Source organism: Lagopus leucura, unplaced genomic scaffold (assembly GCF_019238085.1).
Source record: "Lagopus leucura isolate 7727_CA_CO unplaced genomic scaffold, USGS_WTPT01 Super-Scaffold_100157, whole genome shotgun sequence".
NCBI lineage: Eukaryota > Metazoa > Chordata > Aves > Galliformes > Phasianidae > Lagopus > Lagopus leucura.
Window position 1 is genome coordinate 29,317,913 of NW_024962334.1, and position 17,276 is coordinate 29,335,188.

The 17,276-nt window shown below is 38.0% G+C and overlaps 1 protein-coding gene across 4 annotated transcripts in view; it reads right to left on the reverse strand.

Annotated features, from left to right (window-relative positions):
* The window catches only part of CDK14 (cyclin dependent kinase 14), a 311,217-nt gene that overhangs the window by 163,921 nt on the left and 130,020 nt on the right, over positions 1 to 17,276 (reverse strand). For all 4 annotated transcript variants that reach the window (XR_006181895.1, XM_042888949.1, XM_042888948.1 and 1 more), the window contains exon 7: positions 11,044 to 11,106. Coding sequence is in view for 3 of the 4 variants with exons in the window: in XM_042888949.1 (XP_042744883.1) it covers positions 11,044 to 11,106 (63 nt within the window). In the remaining variant the exon portion in view is untranslated. The remainder of the gene's footprint in view (positions 1 to 11,043; positions 11,107 to 17,276) is intronic.

The following is a 17,276-nucleotide window of genomic DNA, read 5'->3' on the forward strand; positions in this document are numbered from 1 at the left end:
ACCTCAGCCTGGGGATTCTGTGGGGGTTGTGAACAGGTTCCTCAACTAACATCTCCTGCCAACTCTGCCGAAGGCTCAGCCACCATAGGACTACAGCCCTCTAGACCAAAAGACAACTGTAAAAAAAAGTCACGCCAATATCAACTTTATGTCAACGGGCTTTTTGTGAGAGGAGAAATTATACAGAAGAGATTTGTGGCTCTTGACCTTGAATGTCACTAGCTTTAAAATTTCCACTGTTGTAAACAAAGCTATATAGCCTTCAAATAACCTGTAATAGAAAAGTTGGGACATTACTTGTGTACTGTTTGCTGTTTATTACTAACAATGGAGATACGGTGATAAAATGAGAGACTCATAAAATGATAAGGGTTGTTGCGATGAAAACTGGAAGAGAAAGAAAACAGAAGCAGGATAAGTCTATAGAAATAAGGCTTTGGGGAAGATTTAATCTTGTGCTAGGACACTCAACAGCTTTCATATTCATACAAAAAATGCATATATATAATTTGGGTTTCAGGCCTTGCTTATTTAGGATACCTGGTAAAAAAACAAACAAACAAGCTTTTTCAGCCTAAAAAATTACACTGAGTTTTCACTTTAATCTGAGCTACATGTTCTGAAGAAGAATTTTCATTGTTTCAGTGAGAAAAATGCACGCAGGTCAAAGCCAATCTGGAGCTTATAGACTGTGATATTAAATGATTATTAGCACACTTTAAAACTTACAAGAGAAAGTTATCAATGACACAAAATTACTGGCATCTATAACAAATTAACCTATTTTTTTGGTGTATGTCCTGGTGGCCACTTGAGCTACATGTAACTTCTGACCAAATGCCTGTTTAAGCCAATTAAATATTTTGAGAGACTTGCCAGCTGCTTGGCTTTACAGCCCTGCTTTCGTGGTGCTTTTGTGAGTCTGGGCAGGCGTACAAGCTAGACCACTGTACAGCTGCAAGATAGCTCATGCACAGCAAAATGCTTTACTATCTTGTTGGCCCCTGAAAGTCACATAGGATCTCGAGTTCTTCTCATCCAAATGAACATATAAACTAAGCATTAACACAGGCTATCCGAAGCACACCTACAGGGTAAGACTGCTGGGAGTTAATGCTTTCCGACTTAGTCTCAGATAGGTCTGAATAGTATACTGATAAAGGGGGATGACCACATACAGATGATCTGTGTAGAGCTTGCCCAGATGAGGCCACATAATTGCTTTCCATTCCCAGAGATGGTAAAGAGAGTTTCTGGCAAAGCATGTTGAAGTAAGTGAAAAGCAGGAAATAATTCACAACATTGCCAAACAGATCCTCCAGAAAATGCATAATTTCAACACAGTGTCTGCTGAGGCATCAAGGATCTCAATGACAGAAAAGATGCTGCCCCAGAGGCCTGCGGGGGATTTTTTAAAGAGAGGAATTGTCTTTTACTGATGACATGGAGTGATTTCTGAATGAAGCTAGCATTTGAACTCCCTTACCCCATGCTTTATTGCGAAAATAAAGAACCTGGCCCTAGATACAAAAGTAGAAAATAAATGAAACCTTTTAGTCTATAGAAAATGCACAGAAATCTTTGTAGCAAGAAAACAGAAATGGAGCTGAGCTAAGCTGGACCTTAAGTTCACATCAGTGGGTCAGAAGAAAGCTGAAGTAAAAGTAGATTAATGTGCCAATCCTTTAGCAAACTCACATCACTGTATTAACATAGCTACTTTCAAAAAATAATACACAATACTGCACAAGCTCTATCATCACTGATAACACAAATGCTCCTGCTTGCTGTATGTATTAATGCACACCAGCTGGGTATCACATAATCATTTGAATTCTCTTGTGTGCATTTGGCATCAATCAATATTATATTCAGTCTTAATAAGCCATGAAATCTAACAACGCCAATAAAAGTAACCCAACTCAGGACACCTTATGCTTGCAACCATCATACTTCTCCCATGCAGTACAATCACACAACCTTAGAAACAAACTCAACCAAACACTGTGCTCAGCTAGGTTTTGGTTTACTACATGGTTTGGGAATTTTTGATCTAGTTGTCTTAAGCCATTAGCATATGAAAAACCTACCTGGTAATATTTATTAACACTGAGACAATGAGAAATATCAGTGTGACTTGGGCTAATGTGCCAAAAGCTGAACATGTATGATATTTAACCACTGCTGGTTTTGCTATTCTTTTATCTCCTTCTAACCAGGATAATACAAAATTAAACACAAGTTTTCACTTTTAAGAATGTCCTGGGGAAATACCTAATTTTTTAGGTCAAAGCTTCATAGACTCTCTTGCAGTCAGATGAAGAAATTCCAGGAATAAAGTGTTGACTTGACATGAATTTGAGTCCTGAGGAATAAATGATCTTATCTGAATAAAAAAATTGTTAGCTATTTGAATCATGATCATAAGCAGCTTTATATAATAAAAGATACTCCTCTTTGACCTTCCTCAAATTGAATTCTCTCAAGAAGAATTTTAAAATGCTTCTGTCCAAAAATCACTTTTAAAGGCTTCTAACTTGTTCTTGCCTTCCTTACACAAAAGTCTTCCAAAGACAATTCCACAAAGAAATGTATAACAATACAGCCACTGGGAACGCATATCATATAATTTATCTTTAAAAAGATCCTAAAAATACAGGTTTTTTCCACTTCCTGGCTGCAGAACCGAACGGGAAAGAGACTGGAAAGTGTTAATTGGCTAACTTCTATTCTCTTTGATGTTCCTTTAATCATTTTTTCCTCCCCTCTGGGTTCAACTATAGCCATGCAATGAGAAAGGTGTGCTTAATTGAGTATAAAGACGCTCCCTTATAATCAGTTACAGTCTACTAATGTTCAGTAAGTGGAAGATTATTCCAAATCCTTACTCCTGAATGGCAAAAGCAAAAAAAAAAAAAAAAACCCTATAAATCACCTGTTCTCCCTTTCATTCCCATGCTGAACTAGGCTGGGGTTGCAATTGGTTTCTCACCAATTTTAGATGCTCAGGAAAATGTTTTCGTCAGCCCTGCAATATTCTTTTTTTTTTTTTTTTTTGCCATATGTGAACCATGTGCATCATACATTGCACATATAGACAAAACATTATATATGCATACATTCAGTTTGATTCGGGGTTTGCACATATTTCTCACTGTAGTAAATGTAAAAATTACATTCTTCTAGCATGAATTTTAACACACTGATAAAGATTCTGTGTTTACTATTCACAGTTGTGCATATTATCAAATCATTACTTTAAATGACAAGACTGACATAAAGTTGAGTGAAATGCTGGTGCCATATTTAACGTCTGATAACTAAAAAGTCTAATTTAAATAATCAATTCTCAATGCCATGTGTAAAAGACAACCTTAATTTACCATAACATTATTCTGCCTGCTGTACACCTGCTTGTTCAGTGGATGAGGAATGAAAAATAGCAACTTCTCAACCACATTAAATAGCCTTGCTTCCTACTTAGCATATCTGTTAGAATACATTTTTTATTCAGCTCTACATCAGCAACATCACTAATTTCAGCATACAGGAGAGAAATTTAAAAAGGATCACATTTGTTTGCTTTGCTTCCAGTAACGACCACTAAAATGAAAAGGAGCACCATAATAGACATTCATTTCAGAGTAAAAAGGGTGCTTTCACCAGATTCCAGTGAGTTAATGAGATAGGTGAAACAAGATACAAAATTTCACTGTAGCCAGATATAATATCATGGTTTCATTGTCCAGTTCCTGTGTATCTAAGTCTGTGGCAATCAGACACCACTAGTTACAGAAAGGAACTCACATGTCACATCTTCTCCAACATCATTTAGTCCCACATTTGTCCCACAGAGACACAGGCCAGGCCATGTGCTTCAACACATTCTCGCCCCCTGCCCCCCAGAGGGCATCACAACACAATCATATGATGGAAAGGAAACAGAAGCACCACAGTGAGGTCACTACCAAAACCCAGAAAAAAAAATAATCATTCTTTTCAAATACTGTGCTTTACTAACAAACGTATGTTTTCTGTATTACGAATCTCAAAAGGAGTTTCTGACTAGCAATACCCAATATGTAATGCTCTGCTACTGCCAAAGATTCAGCAAATGCATTTCCAACTCAGTAAGCCTTGTGTAGCTTGGATATAAATTACCTAATCTATCCTTCCAGATTCCAAATGCTTCCCTATCCTTTGTGCTTCAGGTTATTCTACAACAGTAATCAGGTTATTTATAAATATTTATGTTTACAGAAGACATAAGATAACTGCTCTATGACTTTGACTTGAATTATTAATTTTCACATTAGTCATTAAATGACAAAATTATTCAAGTGTCAAGATCAGATTCTACTCTAAAAACTGCAATCATTAATTAAGGACAATGTTCATAGAGCTGCTGTATGGAGAGAAATAAATGAGTGCTGCAAAAGACTCAAATGCCAAAGAAAGCCTGAGATTTCAGATAACATCACATAACTGTATTTCAGTTATGTGAATTCACTCCGTTCAATTCACTCTGCATTTCATCTTGTTTAGGAGGCCAGTAATAAAACCTTAGTTTAATAAATCCAGTATTTTTGGCATATTTGATTTAGGTTTTTTTTTTCATTTTTGTTAACTTACGGCACTGATCACTTCTTGAGCACTTGGCATGGAAAAATGTTATTGCACTAGATAATGTTTCAATAGTTTCTATTCGTTACTTTCTTTTCATCTTATTCATCTTTTTTTTTTTTATGGTAGAAGATGTAATACTGAAACTAGATATCTTTGTGTGTGTGTGTGAAATTTGAACATATTTGTACGAGAGATTACAGTGTTGTCCCTGGAAACTCAGTACTGAATTCCACCCCATACTTTGCCAAATATATAATGCCACCTCGAGAGTCAACAATTTTCTCTGACTTAGGACTTCAGTCTTAGAGTGATACAGTATTTTCTAAAGGTTGTAGATAGGGGTTGAGATTTTGCTTTTGTTTCAAAAAAAATGTCCATCATTTTTACATGGAAGTTCGCTGCATCTCACTTCCTGGGAGCAAGGAAGACTCAGAATTGAGAAGGGTAAGAGCTGAAGTCAAGCACTCCTGGGAGAAAGCTGAATACTCTTGCTCCCTGCATGCAAAGTTCATCAGCAGTAGCCTGCTTATTTCCCTTATTGCTTTTTGGCCCTGGAAACAGAAAAGCTGCCCAGGGAGAGGAACAAATTAGAGCAGCAATATTAGATGGAAGACGAACAAACTGGAAGCTCCTGCTCCCTATAGTCACAATAGATGATAGGAGCCTTCCAAGTTGCCTGAAGTAAAAGATTTAGCAAGTGATTTTAAGAGATTGAGACAGTTTTTGTCTGGTTGACAAGCACACTGTCATTCACGCTGGTGTTGCACAGATTGAGGAACAGTGGGTAAGAGGCAAGTGACTTTATTTTGTCAGATATGTTTTTCTTTTGAATTTATATGCTCACAAAAACCAATATTACCTCCAACAGTGTGAGCAGAGAAAAAAAAAAGAGAGAAAACCACTCTTTTTGCTTTTCTCAAAAGACTACAGCTATTTCAATGCAGCATCACTAATTAAGAAGCAAACCAGCTTTCATTTATTTTAAGGGAAGGAATACAAAGAGGCAGTGCAGGCATGACAGATGTGAACCTGTGCTCCACTTGTTCCACCAATAATAGGAATAATAGGAATTTTAGAGAAAATGAACTCAGCTATAAAATAAATGAATCAAAATGGAAAAATGATTTTAAGTACAGATAAAAATAAAATGCGACTGGGAATGCAATAATATGGAGTAAAAAATGCAGTTAAATAGCTCTATTATTTCAAAGGTAAAAGGAAGGTTAAGAACAGTTTTAGCAGTGTGATACATTTCCATGGGATGTGCTGGAGTGCCAAAAGTAGATATTTAAAAATTAAATTGTAAGTTTACAAAACAAGAATTGCCTGTAGACAGCTGCAAACAAAGATTTGGGAGAACCAAAAAGATACATCAAAATGGTGGGGCGGTAGCCCTGTACCAGACCAAAAGAGGCACAAATCAAAATGTAGCTCAACACAAAAAGGAATTTGCAGACTCAGTTCCCTACCGTGATCATCTGAGCTTATGCTGTAAAAAGAAATCCAGATATTTCAAGAGTCCAAGAAGCGTGAATTGTAAGAAGTCAGGAATAAGTCCTGTTTCTCAGTCTGCCACAGTCACATTTTGAATCTTGGTAGCTCCACACAGCACACACTTCTATGCTCCACCCAGGCTGCATCAGAACCTTCCAGTAGATGCAGAAAGGGCATAACTTATACTTGGGGGCTTATACTTAGGATATTTGCCTGCCTTCAGTTTTGGAAAAACTGAAAAAGACATCTTCAAAACCAGAGAAAAAAGATAAGACTGTGCCTATTAAACAAGAACTTATTTCATGATTAGCTTTTTTCTTTCCTCATCTCTGGTTGTAATACCATCCACAGTATATTCACATATAGTTATAAAAAAACAGTAGATACGCAAGCTTGTTACCTACCAAAGTTGTATACAATTGTACATTTGGAAGTAACAGTCTTTGGAGAATTTATAGATTGAAATCACTCTTTTCTGCTGATTTCCCTTCTAGCTAATAAAGATGTTGCAGGCATCCAGCACACTTAAGTAAGCAAGATTATAAAATCATGAATCGTTTGAGTTGGAAGGGACTTTTAAAGGTCATCTACTTCCAACTCCCACACAATGAACAGGGACACCTACAGCTAGATCAGGTTGCTCAGAGCCTAATTCAGTTTGACTATGAACATCTCTAAGAACATCCAGGGACATCCAGCACCTTTACAGGCAACCTTGTGCCAGTGCTTCACCACCTTTATCATGAAAACATTTTCTTTTTATCCAAGCATAATCTCCTCCCTTTTAATTTTAAATAATTTGCCCTCTCCTATCACAACAGACCCTGTTAAAGAGCCTGTCCTCTTCTTTCTTACAGTTCCCCTTCAGATACTAAAAGGCTGCTCTCAGGTCTCCCCAGAGTGTTTTCTTCTGCAGGCTGCACAGCCCCATTTCTCAGCCTGTCCTCACAGGGGAGGTGTTCCATCCCTTGGATCATTTTTATGGCCTTCCTCTCGATGTGCCTACATCTCCCTCCAACAGGTCCACATCTCTCCTGTACTGAGGACTCCACACATGGAAGCAGCACTCAGGTGAGGTCTCACAGCACAGAGCAGAGGGGCAGGATCAACTCCCTCACACTGCTGGCCACACTTCTTTTAATGCAGCCCAGGATATGGTTGGCTTTCTGGGCTGCGAGAACACAGTGCTGGCTCATGTCCAGCTGCCATCCACCAGTACTCCCAAGTCCTTTTCGGCAGGGCTGTGCTCTATCCTTTTATCCCCCAGTTTGTACTGACAGTGGGGTTGCCATGACTCAGATGGAAGACATTGCACTGGGATTTGTTAAACCTCATGAGGTTCTACTGGGCCAGCTGATCAAGCTTGTCTAGGTCCTTCTGGATGGCAAGATTCTTGGTTAAACTTTCTCAGGAATGGGTGCATTAAAAACAATATTAGATACTGAAATTTCACACACAAACTCTTTGAAGAGTTTAAAAACGGATTTTTTTTTTTTTTTAAGACTTGAACCTCCAACACTCTGAAATCACTATATGTGAATATGTACGTATCACTAAAAATGCTAAAAAAAACAACTAAACAATATTTTTTGTTTGCTTGCGCTTATCCCAAGACTCTTACAACTACGAATACAGACAGACATTCTTCTTCATATTTCCATGTACTTGTAATATTCTGTTGATTCTTTACTTAAGATATCTAAGTGACAGCAAAAATCCTATCCTAAACCACAAAGAAAGGCAATGTCAAACACAACACCCAAGGGGACAGCAGGATGTATGTCCATCAAAGTAATTTGGATTTTGCTTTATTTACAGTTCTTCATCTAAAAGTAAGCCTGAGGGAATGGCATTGTTTTAGCTTGTAAGTATGGTGAAAACTCAGAAATGTAATTAGGATTAATATGTTCCACAGAAACCAAAACATAAGTAAATAATGGCTCTGCTTCTGCGTTCCTACAAAGTTCTGATTTATAGGAACTAATGTACAGTATTTTTGGAAGAAGAAAGATTACCTGGTTTTGTATTTATAACAGATGGCAACAAGCCAGACAGAAACATCCATTAGTAGGCTGTAGCTTCCTCCAGAACAAAATTAAAAGGCAGGGGGCCTTTGGTCACACAAGGAGAGCATCAATGGCTTAATCCCACAGGTTAGCCCCAGAGAGCCAAGACTAATTTGTTGCTTCTGGGATATAATTGCTCAAGTGGAAGTTTTTAAAAATGGATTTGGAGATCACATAGCAAGCAATTCTGAACAAATAATGTCTAAATTCTGAAACTGTAGCAAGAAAGAGCTGGCAGGGAGAGAAGACTAATTAACACAGCTCAGTTCAACCCTTGAATATCAGCTATAGTTCTGGATGGACAACTGCGTCCAGAAGCTAGATTCAAAATAGGTGACAAAGCCTCAGAGTAGTGATTATGTACATTAACAAATTGAGTACTGTGCAACAAAGCATTAAGATATTATGCAGTAACCATCATATCCCTCTGCAAGTAAAGAGCAATGTCAGCTTATAATTTGCAGGCTGGCTGTGGCCTGGGAATTGCTTGCCTTCGGGATTGAGTTTCTTGCTCTGCACAGCCTGTCCTCCTTGCTGAAGAAAGCCTTGCATTTGGCTGAGCAGTTTTCTTTGCCTCACAATTCAGAACAGGTAAAGAATCCACTGAAACCCCAGTCAGATTGATTCAGTGTTAGAATGGTGGGAGCTCAAATCACCATGCCAGGTTTTAGTACTGCTTTAAATTAAGGCTAGCTTTCGCTGCTGGCCTGCTAATAGATCCAACAATCAATCTTCATTAATATTGTCTAAGAGAAGAAGAAGTAATTGTAATTGTCCAAAAGGACATTTATGGCAGAAGGACAGTTCCATCTGCTCCAACTTCCCCATGTTTTTTCCCTCTTTCTCCAGTTTGTTTTCTATTAATAATCCATTTGGATTTAATTTAAAAAAAAAAAAAAAAAAAAAAAAAAAAAAAAAGGAACTAGCAGTACATCAGACTTAGCTACTTAAAGAAATATTTCCCATTAACTCTGAAAAGTGTTGCTGAACACTGCTCCTACATTGTAAAGGCAGCTGAAGGAGTATATGCAGCAAGCTTTGAGAGGAAAAAGCTTCTCCTGCTGCAGCTCCCTTCTCAACTCACCCAGCACTTAGCAATGCCCCCAGGGCATCTAGCTAACTAAATAGCAAAGCTTTCCTGCTAAGCCTTCCTCCTGCCTCAACATTTATATATGGTTTCTGCGATAAATCTGCTTCGGAAGACAGGTAACTCAAGATTTAGAGGAGTAATGCATTAGCAAGCCTAATTATCCATGTACGCCTGTCCTCCTCCAACAAAAGCTCACTGGGCCCTGATATTGTCAAGAAAAGGTAGAATTATGTGAATTCCAATCTCCTCACAGTGGGGAGCAATTAAAGCTACAATGACTGCTACATAGTAGGACTTAGGTGATCCAGTGCTGCAGCCTTGCAGTATTCCTATGAGTTTGAAGCAGCATAAGGGACTTTCAAAACCAGTTGTAGTTTATCCCAAAGCTCACAGGGCAGAACGTTCAGCTTTCCACATAGGGAGATGAAGCACAAAGTCACTGTATCAAGAAACACATTCAGCATGTGAAATAAAACTTCCGAAACGCATCAGTGAAGAAGCTCAAAAGCTGTGAGGAAGAGCTTCCACACGGCCCACATTCCAGGGCTGCACTCAGAGAGGGACTGTAAAGGCAGTGCCTCCTGAAAGACCTTTCCTGTCCACCCTGCCAAAATGTCTGAGTGACAGTCACAGGTTACAAGAATGCTAACTTGCAGCATGCATACCACTTATTTTCAAAAGGAAATCTGTTTATTTCATTTTGGCCAAATATGTAGAACAAGAAAGAACTTATTTTCTTTTTTGACAGCAGTTATTTTCATTTAATTCAATATACTGCACATGTCACTTTTCAGTAAAAGATGGCAGAAAATTAATCCATGTTATATAATGGTCTGATGTATAACAGTGATCAGCTATTGCAAAAAATAATTTATTGCCTCATCTGAAATATTTTGTTTCCTTAAACCAAACAGGTCTTTTGAATTTTCCAGAAAAAAATATACTTATTTTTCCATGAATTTCTCAATTTCTTTGTTTGGGAAACAAGACACCGAGTAAAAGTCTCAGCATGAAAAGAAAAGATTTAAGCACTTCCAAAGAACAACAATGGGAACGATGTCAAAGTGCAAGACAAATGTAACAACTATCTGTGCGATCTACATGCACGAGACACCCTTTGCCTGTCTGACTGGCTTCCCTTTAATGCTAAAATAATTTGGCTTAATACCCAGAAGGCAACCGAATCAAGCCTCTCCCAGTCTATTTATCCAGTAAATCCTGCTAATAACACCACTTGCTGCACAATGATTCTTAATATCTACCTTAGAACAGAAAAACAGTGAGATCAGCTACGAAAATGCCTAATCAGAATGAAGGGCCTAAAGGATTTTATATATTCAAACAAAAAGCAGTACAATCAGCTAATAACTTGTTACAGTCCCCTCAGACCCCATAACCTTACATTGAGGTACCTCTCTGGAACCTACAACATTTTTACTTAGGAGTTTTATGGCCATATTGTCTTGTCCTAAGAGCAAACCCTTGAATGGAAGAGAGGGATTACCAACACTGTAACACTATTTACTCATGCCTTCTGTCTTGGAATCAATTTTAGAGATTACAGAAGTTCTTTTTAGAGGAAAGTTCAAATATCTTTACTATATATGTACATATATGTATGCATATGTATGTACATGTATATATATATACACTTCCAATGCCAATCATTTTCCCCTTAGCTAGTAATTAGCTTCAACAGAAGCAGGAATTTATACATACATTTATCATTACTGTACTTGTCAATCGTGTCCTGTTTTTGACTCTTACCTTCACATTTTCTGGATGAAGCCCTCCAGGGTGTTTGTCCATGTACTGACATAAATCAGTGTGCTAAAAGAAAGCGAGATGGAAAAAGGTGTATTAATATCTGTATGACTACAATAATAAATATCCTACTTCGGAGTGGAGAGAACAAATGGAAAATAAGGAGATTTTTCACACACACACGTACCTTTAGGCTATTATTTTTTTAATAATCTTAACCTGACGGATATGAATATTCAATTAATGTAAATTGAATTTGTTTCCAATGTCCTGCATATGGTAAATGAATTATTTGAATTTCAGCATCATTTTATAGTTTGTATGACCACATCACTGTCAATACCATGCAGTTAACATACAGGGGAAAAGAAGAAACTAAGGCAGAACCTCAAATGCTATTCATTAAAACTTTGCCTTCTAAATATAATTTTAGGTTAAGAATGGTTTAGTGATTTAGAAAATAAGTTTAAAAGGCATAGCACGTCAGAGTATTTAATAATACTTTTCAGCTCAAAAACAAGCTCATGGTATACATATACACATGTACAGCTATTAATTACAGAAGCTTTAGCAAAGTTCCTCACTGAAGACTCAAACACTACACTTTCACTTTGCAGTTGCATATATTTCCTGCAAATACACCATAAAATCTTTTAGAAAATAAAGAGACCAGCAGTGTATTGATTAATGCTATTTGTTGGTATAATGCTTACTGTTTACTAATGGATACTTATTATTTTTACTATGAAAACATTATTTTCTCTGAATTCCCTTTCTTTCATTCCCTCACTTTCCTACCAATCAGCAGCATACTCTCAGTGAAGTGGCATTTTGTTTCTCTGATTTGTTTGCACAACTCAGCTTCTGGAATTACAGCAAAAATATATAAAAAATTAAGCAAAAATATGCAGTGGAATAACCACCATAACCACTCTGACTTCTACATCTGGTTTCAGAGCACATCTGGTAAAAATCATCCAGCATTCCTTGAAAAGCTGCTTGGTGATGCCTGCCTCGCATCCAGTACAGACCAGATAAATAGGGGAAGTCTGAAGGTGAGAGTTTTGGATAAAAACTGCCTTCCACAGACTAAAGCAGTTTCTCTGTGCAGCATAGTGCTCTTTTGGAGAATCGTCAGATGGATACATAGGGAAATTTACATCTGCTATGATGCAAGAACAACGCTGACCACAACTGCGTATCATCTTCAAAAATGATGGCAATGCAATGCACACATGGAATAAACGTTGCAATGGTGTGATGTGCACTATCACACCTTTTTTGGTTGTTCTTCCTTGGTTTCAAGATAGCAAATGTCTTCAATGCAGGACACTGCTTGGGTCCCAAAGCAAGCCACGCAAATCTCACAGTCAAACAGATGCACCACCACAAGTATCACAGAACAGAACTTCCTCCAAAACACAAGCTGCAGCAATACATACTTCAGCTCACAGTTACCACTGTAAAATTAGTGAACACACTTACAAAGAAACCAAAGAACATACCCAAGTTAGTGAATATTACTGTCCATACAGCGGTTCCCATTTAGTTTTCTGCAACTGTATCAATAAGCTGTGCCAAAATGGACCAGATATCACCCCCTTCAATACTCATCAGCACATCAGACAACTTTGTTTTGTGTTACTGTTATCAACAGTAAGGAAAATAAGAAAGTCACCTGTTAACCCTGTCATTTAAAAAACAAACAAACAAACAAACCAAACAAACAAACAAAAAAAAACTAAGAGCTTTCTAAGACCCTGCTCTTCAGTCACATCACTAGTTACACAAATTGTTTTATTTCCAATACATTTGCAACAATAAACCCATTTTTTTCCACTTACATTTCAGTTACCATCTGGATACTTTTCCTCCATGCATCATCAACTATGACCAAACACAAACACAAAACTACGATTTGTGTTATGCGTCATTCACTGCTTACTTCTTCCTATCCCAAGGACCAGAACAACCAGCATCAGTAACATGTATAACTTGCATCAGTAGTTTTCCTGCAAAAACTGATTACTGGTATCTATTGCAAATTTCATACATGCAACAACTTCTAGAGAATCCTTGAAAACTAACAGTCAGTGAGCAGCAACTGCAGCAGCCTTTTGGCATCTATTTTTCCCCTTCTCACAAGCTACATACATAGAGAAACCTCTAGATCTTCATTCATACTGTAAACAGGAATGCAAAGTATTTTGTGTTAAATCTTTCAAGAACTTCTCTTGAGAATAAGTTAATCTTTTTGATAAAAGCAACGAAACACTATGTAACCAACCAGGAAAGAAGCTCATAAAATTATATTAAGTTGCTCCTCGCTTAAAAAAAAGAAGATAGTGGGACAACACAACATCAGCTGCTATTCTTTTCCCAAGGTAAGGGCTCAATGCATTGAATTAAATAGTACAGCCAGGAAAGCTGACAGCACAGCAGAGAGCTACTTCTAAACCTTTTTCTCTCGGCAGGCAAGTGCCTGCTCCAGTGCTTGTGTGCTCGGCTGGCAGTGCAGATGAAGCCACGAATGCAACATTCAGGAAAGCATGAGAAAAAGAAACAGAGAAAACTGGGCAAAAGTACTTTTCTAATGGCATTCCCTGTGTACCTGTGACACCATATAGAAGACTATACTTTTCCTCTCTCACTATATTTCAAGTCAGAAGGCAACACGCTTTGCCAAGTGGAACAGTGGCTGCAGATACAGCATGACACACCACCTGTAAGGGTTTGCTGTGGCTAGCACTCTGGTCTAATTAAACATACTCTCTAAAAGAAAATTCAGGACAGAATTATGTATTTGTTATAACACAAAACTATGCTGAAACGAGGTAATAAAGAAGAAAACAAATGAACCAAACACCTTTGACTCTCTCCAGTATCTCCGAGGCGAGGATGCCTTACAGGTAAGCAGGATACACTAGGAATGCATTATGGACTCCCCAGTAATTGGCAATGCCTGTCTCACACATTCCAATCCCTAGCTGATCTAGCTAGGCCAGTTCTGCTTCGAGCTATAGCGTCTAACAGCTCCGTCAGTTGCACTGTAAGCCCTCAACACAGACAAATTACCACAGGTAATTCCACGCTGACAGATTATTTGATATTTCAGATAAATTAAAAATCTCATCTTTCCTGCTCTTAAAATTCCACTAACCTACCCACAGGTATATGTACAAATAGCATGTTAGCAGTCATCTGTTTATCTCAGCTACATAGAACTGAACAGAGATAAATCAAGCTTCCATTGTGAAGAACTCAAAAGCAAGGAAACTCCATGATTAATAGTGTTTATCCAACCCTTCATTTGTTTGCTCAATGAATTTACACTGTGATAACTTTACAAATGCCTGATGTGACTGCATGCTTTCCTCCTTGCAGGATGAGACACACTCATGGAGCAGAATTAGGAGTATTTGATTACAGAACAGCTGTTCTGGTTTTGTGGTGGGTTGTTTTTTTCTCCGTTCCTTTCTCACACAGCTTGCAGTCTCCAACTTATTTACTACATGAAGGCAGAAATATTAATCTCATGGGCTTTCCTGCCCTGTTTATTGCTATGCTATTCACATGCTTCACAAACATAAATGATTTTGAGAGCAATTCACGGGAGATGTGACATTATTCCTTTTTATCAGGTAGGGAATTGAAGCACAGAGAAAAGAGTCTGCAGGAGCACTGATTTAGGGAAGTCAATAAAAGCACTTCGGTTTTCAATTTTCAGAGTATTTGGCCTTCTCTCTTTTGACTGACTTTTGTTACAGGTGAGCATGTGACACTTTGCAAGGGAGACAGAATCTCATACGGAATAGAAGAAGTCTACTATTTCTGAACTGTAATGCAAACTTGCAATGACAGCAAAAAACTGTGGTTATGATGAGGATTTCCACTGTGGCATCACAAAAAAAAAAAAAGAAAAAAAAGAGAGAGAGAGAGAGAAGTGCAATAAACACCAGGTCATAACTCCACTGCACGTTCCTCTGCAGATCTGCACAATAGGCTCTTCCAAGGATGCCCAAAAGAGATCACACAGGCAATCCTTCTATTGGTACCCATTAATTTTAAGAATTTGACTTTGCCACTTAACACTACACTTTGTGCAAAATCTGTTATGGTTTAAGTAAGTAATTCGACCTCCTCCCACCAATGCCTACCACAGAAGCAATTCCACTGGCTCTGTGGATGCAATCTACATCATTAAGAGCTGTGAAAGACTAAAGTGAAGTTTCTGAGCAGTGAAACTTCAAAGAAAAAGTTCTTAGGTACAAATGAAAATTTTTCTGAGGCAAATTAACTGATCAATGTTGTTAGCATCAGATTTCTTCAAGCAGATGTATTTTGCTAAATTAGACCAGAAGAGCATTGCTCCAGAGATGCAATTTGAATTTGGGGTTCCGGCACATGTAGCTGCATGTCCTTGAGGTAGGCTCCATCAAGTCTTTGTGCTACCTTCTCTCAGCTATATAAAACACAAACCCTTACCTCAGTGCACATAGCAAGTAACTGGACTTCCACCAGAAAACTCTGCAAGTCCCAGGATCGTCCCTGGATGGGCATCATGAATTCTAGTTAGGGACTAGAAGAGAAGGAATAGAAAACTACCACTACAGCACGCTATTTCCATTCTTCTGTTTCTAAACTCTGTGTAGAAGTACATCAGTCAATGCCTACTTCTGACCTACTCCAACCTCCATAAATTTCAAATATTTTTCTCCCAATAAATTTTGTATTTCGGTTCACATGAAGAAATGTATTCGAGTTTTGCTGTAGATTCATGGCAGTGTATAAGTCTGCAGGTCATTTCTGTTCAGTAAGGCTCTGTTTTAGGTTAGCAGACAAGCATGTGTATGCTTGTGACCATACTGTGTATAATTGTCTGCTGAGGGGAAAAGGACCCAGGCTGATATTTATACAGCTGAACCAAGGTTTACATACATTGCATTTTATTTCTGGAAGAAAGAGAGTCTGTAAACAGGAAAAAAAAAAAAGGAAAAAAGAGACAAATGTTGACGATACAGACTCCCGTTGAAGAAAGAATTCCAATTATGAATAAATGAGTAAACCACAACCTACAAATGTCCTCAGATATGCTCCGTGCTTCACTTGAATGTCAAATATTTTGCTCAGCTCTCTTGCTCAGAAATCAGAGGCTCTGCTAACTTACACAAAATGTGTTCAGACAAATAGCAGGATGTCTACTTTTAAAGGCACTGCCAATGACATGAAATGGGCTCTACTTCCACTGCCCTTTTTCATAATAATTTGACCGTCATTCTCTTCTAATTAAACTAGCCATTTCTATTTTCCATGCAATACATTCTCTTTCCCTCCTCATCCTCTGTGATGATAAATCTACATGTGACTTAGCTGTCCCATAATTCTGCCTAATTGGTTTCAGCTGTCATTTTTGAAGCTGAAATGCATGCAGAGCCCGGGGCTTGTGAACGGAACAGGAAGCATTTCCAACCACATTCCCATCATGTAAAACCAGCAATGTGAAAGAACCCTTCCATTAAAACAAAAACTGCACTATTTGGCTTCTGGCAATGACATCATGCAGCAGACAGATTGTATTGTTTCACTTGGGCAGCAAGACTGTTTGCAAGCCATTCTTTTCTGTTAAAAGGAGAGAACACATTATTCATGCCCTAGCAGTTTCACTGACTAAAATACTGCCCCTTTTGTCACCGACAAATTCTCAAACTGATAATGCAATTTACCAATAAAAACACAGGCAGTGGTAATATTTGATGTGACAACAGAACAAAGAGAAGTTAATTCCATTTAAATTGAATGTATCCTCTAGCCAAAGTGTTCTGCAGATTACTGCACAACAGTTCAATACTTCTGGTGTTTTCAAAAATGTCGCAGACCTTCATTTCCATATATTTCTGTGACTTTCTACAATTCAGGCTTTTCCCCATATGAGAACACACAGCGTTAGCCATGCTCACATAGAGTGCCCTAATAGCCATAACTGAGCAACTTCCAGAAAAACAGCAGAAGGCAATAGCAGCAGCTGGCTTAAGTAGCGGGGGAAGGACTTATATTAGGGATTCAAGAAAAAATATAAAAAAGAAAACAAAAACAAGACATCTTTAATGAAAACAGTTTTGCTAACAGATGTTTCCAGTGACTTGGATCACTGTCACATGGCCAATAAAGGCAAATATATGAAAATACACGAACATTTCTATATAGAAAAGGAGGCTGGGAGGCTTGGGAGTACATGA